Source organism: Myiozetetes cayanensis, unplaced genomic scaffold, assembly GCF_022539395.1.
Source record: "Myiozetetes cayanensis isolate MyiCay16 unplaced genomic scaffold, myiCay2020 scf4, whole genome shotgun sequence".
NCBI lineage: Eukaryota > Metazoa > Chordata > Aves > Passeriformes > Tyrannidae > Myiozetetes > Myiozetetes cayanensis.
In genome coordinates, this window is record NW_026087631.1 from 5907433 (window position 1) to 5915745 (window position 8313).

The 8313-nt window shown below is 43.4% G+C and overlaps 1 protein-coding gene across 2 annotated transcripts in view; it reads left to right on the forward strand.

Annotated features, from left to right (window-relative positions):
- The window catches only part of LOC126647073 (E3 ubiquitin-protein ligase KCMF1), a 48251-nt gene extending 40821 nt beyond the window's left edge, over positions 1–7430 (forward strand). For both annotated transcript variants that reach the window (XM_050328939.1, XM_050328940.1), the window contains exons 5-7: positions 2979–3153; positions 5523–5805; positions 6791–7430. In XM_050328939.1, coding sequence (XP_050184896.1) covers positions 2979–3153; positions 5523–5805; positions 6791–7052 — 720 coding nt within the window. In that variant the 3' untranslated portion in view covers positions 7053–7430. The remainder of the gene's footprint in view (positions 1–2978; positions 3154–5522; positions 5806–6790) is intronic.
- Positions 7431–8313: the final 883 nt, after the last annotated feature.

Consider the following 8313-nt stretch of genomic DNA (forward strand, 5'->3'; position numbering starts at 1 on the left):
CTCCTGAAGAGCCTGGAACCATCCAAAAGGGTGCTCCAGTCATAGGGCTCATCCCACCAGGCTTCATTTACGTCAGTGATGCCAAGTCTCTGGGACTGGGCCAAAGCTTCATTGGTGTGGAAACACTTCAGGTGTGGTACATTGTAGCCAACATCTCATGAGGCAGTTGGAGGGATCCCATTAGCATTGCTTTCCTAAGTTTTGGCTCACTGTCCCATCACTCATCCTGACGAGCCTGGTATTTTCCCCTTCCAGGCTAGTTCAAAGCTCTGCCAGTAGACCAGATATTGAGTAGATCATCCCAAAATTTTTCTGATTACACCAACCGCAGAGGCTCTCATTGACCTATTCTTATCAGTGTTATTCCTTGTTATCAGAAGGATTGAGGAAATCACTGCCTGGGCTCTTGATCCTCTACCCTGTCCCAGGGCCCTGAAGTCTCTTTTAATTGCCCTCAGGCTTCTCTTTGTTATTTCATCTCTGCCAGTTTGAACAACCAATGATGGACAGTAATCAGAGGGCCTTATGAGACTGGAGACTTTTCCAGTAATGTCCCTTTCCCAAGACCCTGGGAGACCGCAGACTTCCTTGTGAGTTGGGTCTGATCTGTATTCCCTCCATTCCCCTTAGAAGGGAGTCACCTATTACAACTAACTGAGGCTTTTTCTAACAAGATTTACATCCCTGATAAATACATAGCACTATACTAAAGGTCCAGCTGTGGGCTTCCAACATTGATTTAACAACTCTGTAGGCCAGGAAGTTTAAATTTTCCAAGCTCCAGAGTGAAATTAATTTCCTGCTGAAATGCACAAGTTATTTGATTAGAATTCAGGCTTCTGCAGCATTTTCTCCCCCCTGGAATTGGAGATACCACCAGATGACTTTTAATTAGGGAATGTTTGAGCTATAAAAAATAATCTTTTCAAATACTGAAGGCTTCAACTCCTCGTTGCCTGGGAGAAGAGACCAACCCCCCACCTGGCTACAACCTCCTTTCAGGTACTTGTAGAGGCTGATGAGGTCTCCCCTGAGCCTCCTCTTCTCCAGACTAAACAACCCCAGCTCCCTCAGCCTCTCCTCATAGGACTTGTGCTCAAGTCCCTTCACCAGCCTGGTTGCTCTTCTCTGGACCTGCTCCAGCACCTCAATGTCCTTCCTGAACTGAGGGGCACCAAACTGGACACAGCACTCCAGGTGTGGCCTCACCAGTGCTGAGTGCAGGGGAAGGATCACTGCCCTGCTCCTGCTGCCACACTGTTCCTGATCCAGGCCAGGATCCATTGGCCTTCTTGGCCACCTGGGCACACTCTGGCTCATGTTCAGCCTCCTGTCAATCCAAACTCCCAGGTCCCTTCCTGCCTGGCTGCTCTCCAGCCACTCTGTCCCCAGCCTGTAGCTCTCAGGGGGTTGTTGTGGCCAAAGTGCAGGACCCAAAACTTGGCCTTGTTGATCCTCATCCCATTGGAATCAGCCCAACTCTCCAGCCTATCCAGGTCCCTCTGCAGAGCCCTCCTGCCTTCCAGCAGATCAAAACTCCTCCCCAGCTTGGTGTCATCTGCAAATTTGCTGATGGTGGACTCAGTCCCCTCATCCAGATCATCATGTTAAGCAGGACTGGGCCCAGCACTGATCCCTGGGGACACCACTGGTGACTGGATCCCAACTGGATGCAGCCTCGTTCACCAGCACTCTCTGGGCCCTTCAGCCAGTTCCTAACCCAGCACAGAGTGCCCTGTCCAAGCCCTGGGCTGCAGCTTTTCCAGGAGTGTGCTGTCAAAGGCAGTGCCAAAGGCTTTGCTGAAGTCCAGGCAGACACATCCACAGCCTTCCCCTCATCCACCAGGCGGATCACCTGGTCATAAAAGGAGATCAGGTTGGTCAGACAGGACGTGCCCCTTTTAAATCCATCCTGTCTGGGTCTGATCCCTTGTCCATCCTGTAGGTGTTGTGTGATACGTTTGTGTCTTTTGGTAATAGCCAGAAGCTCGCTCTTTCCATGAGGGGTCTAGTAATTCCTTTCAGTCTTAAATTCTCAACCTCCATGGCATCACAAGGTTCTGCATCATAACTGATTTATGAAAAGTACAGGGTACAAATACTCTTACTGTAGTAGATACTGTACGAGTGGTAAGCATGCTACTGCAAAAATAAAAAGCATGGGAGATGGAGGACCTAAGCTAAAGATCTAGTAACAGTTAAAATATTAAAGTCTATATGTTATTTTATTTTTCACCAGTGATTTTTAAATCTTGTGATTTTTAAAAGGAAGCCTTAACTGGACTGTCTTGGAGAAATGCATGTTAACAACTTTATGACAAAAATAATCTTTAAATAATTTGTTGATTGCATCAAAATCTATATGAGAGAACCTGTAGAAGGTTTGACAGGAAATATAAGCATCTGATAGGGAGAAGTGGGGGGAAATGAAAAAATGAAAAACATTATTGTCATAACTGGAATCAGTGGTACTTCTTTGGCTAAAAGAAGAAAAGGTGAAACAAAGGGGTGTGATGGATGTGCTGAATACTCCAGAAGTTTTCCTAAGGACACTGAAGTGGTGAAATTTCTTGGATAAAAGCATGAATTACAGAAGTAAAAAGGATTACAGCAATTATTACATACTTCTGATAGGAGTGGCAGGAAAGCTTTTTAATATTTTTAATACTTAACATAAGAATTGGGGAGGGAGAACCGAATCCCTGTGTCTCTAGTAAGCTTGGCTGAACATGTTTTTGTTTTTGGGGGGGATTTTTTGTTTTTCGTGTTACTGATTAGAAAATTTTGATCCAAAAAAAAAAAAAAAAAATTACCAGATCAGTAAGTCTGACTTGCACCGTAGCTTCAGTGTGCTTCAGAAGTTGAATCATTACTCTGTGAGTGAAGAGCAGTGTGCCTCTGAGTATTTCACCCATCAGATGTGCTGGTGATTTGACACTCAATGCCAAACAGTTCTGTTTTCTTAACACCTCGGCTACGATGAATCCAGTGGCGTTCGGCATGTACGTAGGATGTTCCACCCGGGCCGGGGCTTGGGAGGCCCCCGTGCACGTAGATCAAACATGCACTTTACTACCAGTTCCCCTGGTGGGCTCTCATCTTCTCAGAGTTCGTATTCTCCAAGCAATAGAGAAGCCATGGATCCTATAGCCGGTAAGAGCCGTGACCACAGCGGTTGCCCCGATGTCCTCCTCTCGCGTGGGAAGCAAAACTGAACCTTGCCAGTGCCCTGCTTTCTGATGGTGTGGCTGTGGGCACTGAGCAGGGTGCTTGTAGCTTGTGCTTGGAATTCCAGGCAGTGTAAGGCTTATTCCCAGACCTCTGCACTGGCGCTGAGTGTTTCCGTAGGTGACTGTGTCCAGCTTCCGTCACCTGATTTAGCACGTGCCATTTTAATTTGCCACGTGGTAAGGGTGTTTGTGGAGGAGAGCATCCGTCTCAAAGAGGATGAAATCAACTCAGTTTGATGTTAATGGGCATTTAAAATTGGGTTTCAGTTTGCCTTCAGGCTGCTGTTCAAGTGCCAGGCTTTTATTTAATGTTTAATATCACAGACCTTATTTTAAGATGTACATCTGAATTCTTTTATAAACTTACTGTTGCAAGTATTTGAAGTCTGTTTTGGTCAAGGTTATTAAAACTGGGGAGGGGGGGGAGAAGTGTGTTATTTTCAACACCAGGATTCCCGGGAATAACTTGTTTGGCCTCTGTTTAGCTTTGATGTGAAAAAAATTCTTTTTTTACAAGAAAGAAAAAATAGAAAATATAGACAGTTCTGAAAAACAAATATAGCTTTGCCCAAGGGCAAATCTAAACATTTTCATGTGGTGGTCTTTGCCCATGCCAGTGTAAGAGTCAGGGAAGCCCCAGAATGCCTGCTGCCAATACACCTTTGCTTCAGATGCATAAACTGGAGCTTCCTGCTGTCTGGCTGTGATTTCTTCAGAGGGAGGTGGCAGCTAGCTGGCTTGATGAGCTCCCCTGGAAGGAGGGCTGTGGTTCCCCTGCCTTCCTCCATCATGGTCCCCTTTACCTGCCCACAGCTGTCTCTGGTGCTCTCCTGGCCTGGTGTGACCTGGTCTAACTCATTAAATTAGCCCTTCAAAATAAGCAAGGTCACGGGAGGGCCTGAAAAAGACTCAAGTTTGTTCAAGGAGGGAGTATGTTCATGAAGCTTCCAGTGCAAGGCATCCTCTTTCTCTTGCAAGGGCGGCGAGTTCAGCTCAGTTAAATGTGCTGAAGTTTGTTCTCAGCCTCACAGGATCTTCACGTGCATCTTTTCTCTTTTGGTGGAAGCTGTGTTTCTGCATTTGGAGCGCACTGAGCTGGGTGTCCTTCTTGTTCCAGGATTGTCTTGAGTTCGCAACTGCTTCCAAAATACTGTTTTGCTACACTCCAAGCTTAAACTTACAATGAGGATAAATATATCTAAATCTTGTCCAGAAGTTTAGCATGGCTTCCTTTTTACTGGAATAATAAATAGGAAAGACCACAGTAATTTTTGTGTTTAAATGAAGTTTATAACATCGGTTGCTTCTTTATTTACAATTTCTTTTTCCTCCCTGTGGCATTCTCTAGCAATTAAAAGTTATGTAATCTTGCTGTTGCTGTCAGTGTTGGTGAAAGTGTCTTGACCACCCTGACTTTGTATTTTGCTTTAATCCCTCAAAGAAAGCTTGCATTAGAGTTAACGCAGTGGAAGAAAAATTATCGTGACTTCCCTAGTGATTTTGTAATGTGGAAGAGAGGGGCAGGAGCAGGATTGTCCTCTGCTTGCTCTGCCCTTGCATCCACTGCAGCAATTGTCTGACATAAGAAGTCCCTGCTACACAGGGTGTAGAGGAGATTCTGCAGTAATGCACTGAGCAGTAATTTGCTGCTAATACTTATTTAAAAAAATTCTTTGTGGCTGAAACTTGCAATAAGCATTCCGTCCTTCTGATTTGGAAGACTAAAGAACACAGAGGGGTTTTTTTTAGTTGCTAGGCCTTCTCTGTGCTTCCAGCAGAAATAAAAATTCCTACAGAATGCTTTTGATGTGAAGCAATGCTCCAGTATGTTTTCTTAGCTAAATTAAAATTTTGAAACAATGGTACAGTGTTTCTCCTTGCTGCAGCACAGCTTCCCTCTGGGACAGTCAGGAAGATGAAGCTTGTGCTTTCAGGTAACAATTGTTGAAAGGAAAAAAAAAAAAATCAACCAAAGTGAAAATGAACAAGTTTCTGGGTCATTTGGTATTTTGACTTGAAGTCTCAGAGGATTACTGCAGAGGACATAATTTGCCAGACAAAAACCTGTGGATTGACTCTTAATCTTCCTTACCCTCAGAGCAGTTAAATGCTCCGACTTTAAAAAAAAAAAAAAAAGAGTTTCATGGGCTCTCTGAGCATTGTTTGTTCTTTGATGTTGGTGATTGTAGTAAAAAAAAAAAAGGACTCGCACTGAAATTCAGGGTGTATTCATTCTGTTGTGTAATGCTTGTTTAAGATCTTTCATCATAGTAGCTTTCTCTTCTCTGGCAGAGCTTTTATCTCAGCTATCAGGTGTGAGGCGTTCTGCAGGAGGACAGCTCAACTCCTCTGGCCCTTCTGCTTCTCAGTTACAGCAGCTGCAGATGCAACTGCAGTTGGAACGACAACATGCACAGGCAGCAAGACAACAACTGGAGACTGCACGCAATGCAACCAGGCGCACCAACACGATCAATGTCAACACCACTATGACACAATCTACAACAACAACCAACACGTCTAACACAGAAAACAGTCAGCAGACTATCCAGAATTCCCAGTTCCTTCTTACAAGGTAACTCGTTCAGTGTGTTTACCTGTGTTTTGCCTCTTTCTTGCAATTTCTGTTTAGTTCTGGTGGAGATTCAGAGCTCAGTGAAACTTCAGTGTTTGGAGTTAGGCACATGCCTAGGATGGTGTTTGTTGACAGCATAGTTAGCTGGTTTAGAAATTACACTTAAATCCCAGGGTATTTTAAAGAGCATTCACCTCCTATGGCATTCCATTTCTTTCAGAACACCGACTATTGACCTGAAATAAAAATGTTTTCCACCTAGGCCTTGCCATGCCTTCTGCAAGCATATTTTTGTTTGTTTGGTATTGTGAAAGAGTGTGGGAATTTTGACAGCTCCTGTGCCAAGAGACCTGGATTTGAGTCAAATGGATTTTTGTCTGAAAGTCCAAAATAATGCCATGTGGCATCTTTCAGTCAGAAACTCATTTGAGAACCTCAATCAAAGCACCTGCAAGTGTCATGGATTGTGATTTTCAGAGTTTGAGTGAGCAGTTTCCCTGCCCCTATCAGGACAGGCACTGTACCCTAGGAGAAGTGATGGAATGAATGTTGTATGGTTTAGCAATGATTTAGCATTGATTTAGCGGTGATGCAGCAATTCGTAGGCTTTATGTGTGCAGTAACATATTTCATGGCAAATGTGAACTCAGAAGTTGATGGAGAAGCAAAGGAGGCACACAACTGCATGTCTGGGAAATGGCAACAGCCCTCCCTGAGAGACTCCTGAATAGCAGGAAACCTCATAAATAGTTCTTGGTTTTTCCTCTCACTTCAGGCTCCACTCTGGATGGTTGCAGGAGCAGGGAAGGGGTGGGTTGTTAAATCCGTGCCCGTCTCACTGCGGGGCCAGAGGCTGCCAGTGCCGCACGTGTGGAAGGGCAGGCAGGACTGTCCTGGAGGAGCGGTTTCTGAGCCTGTTGGTGGTGTCCTTGGTGAAATGGGCTTTTAGCAACTGCCTGTCTTCTCTTGCCTTGCTGCTGCACAGGTTGAATGACCCGAAGATGTCGGAAGCAGAGCGTCAGTCGATGGAAAGCGAGCGGGCAGACTGCAGCCTGTTTGTTCAGGAGCTTCTACTGTCCACTTTGATGCAGGAAGAAAGTTCCTCCTCAGATGAGGATGAGCGGGGGGAGATTGCAGATTTTGGTGCTATGGGCTGTGTAGATATTATGCCTCTAGATGTTGCTTTAGAAAACCTAAATTTAAAAGAGAGTAATAAAGGAAACGAGCCTCCTCCACCTCCTCTTTGATGACATCCCACTTTGCAGACAATGTCCTCTGTGCTGTATTTGCCAATGAAAAGTGGACAACAACTATCTTGGGTTTGTTTTGGTGATTGTAATTTCAGGTCTGTCACTCTTGTTACATTGTGTACATTCAAAAGAAAGAGAGAAAAGATATATATGATAATCATTTCCACTTAACTAATTTTTACTTCTAGCAGGTAAATGTAGGCTGCAGTGCAGAGCAGAAAGCTCTGTGTCCTGTACCTTGACATGCAAAAGGCTCTCCTAATACTCCACATTCAAACTGAAGAGGAAAAAAAAAAAATGAAAAATCTCTAATGAAGCTGCTGTGTGTATTTATGAATATTAATGAATAAAAACTGCTTGGATGGTTTACCTTAACTACTGCATGATGTTTTTTGCAGCGTGCATGAGTTTTAGTGACCTTGTCATTTAAAAATTTAAATACAAGGAGTAAAACTATAAAAAACACAAAGCTTTCCCATTATTCGAAGGTTACCTGAGGAGAAGGTTAGTGCTGAGTAGCAGTTTTGTGGCCACGAAGTAGCTTTTGAATAATATGTGACAGAATGGCATCCTCACGTGCTGTTCCTGCACAGGATGGAAACTGCAGTGGGATACATTGTCATGACCGGGGTGTGGCATTTTTGCTGTATGTGATCATTATGTTGCCCTGTCAACCGTCACCTCAATGTGTGGAGTTAATCTTCATTTTTTTGCATCTGTAGGAGACACAACAGTAAGGCCACTGCTGGAAGCTACTGCAAGGGGCTTTTGTGTGCCCTGAAATCAAATGACATTCACTTTTGTTTAAAGCTTTTCTTTGTTGTGGTTGTTAAAATTTTTTAATTGTTAAATATGTTTTATTCAGGTGTAGACAATTCATATATTCACTGTGTTTCTTAAAAAAAAAAAAAAAAAAAAGTTAACCTGGATCATATTGTCTTTAGTTTTAAAAAGCCTTTCACAGCCTCAAATCATATTGAGTTATTTATGTATTTGCTTCATAGTTTGCAGAGACTTGACAGTATGAGGAAAGCTAGAGGATTTGGATCCCCAGACTGTCAGTATATTACAATACAAAATTCCTAATGCTAACTTTAGCACCTTTTATTTATTGTTTCTTTTGGTTATTTTCTCTGGTATAAAAAAGTTGACAAAGCCTTTTAGTTGAATCATGCCACCTACATGCCTATACTGTTAACCCTACTGGTTTGGAAAAAAAAAAAAAAGGTGTTTTTGTGCATAGAAATTTATAATAGCC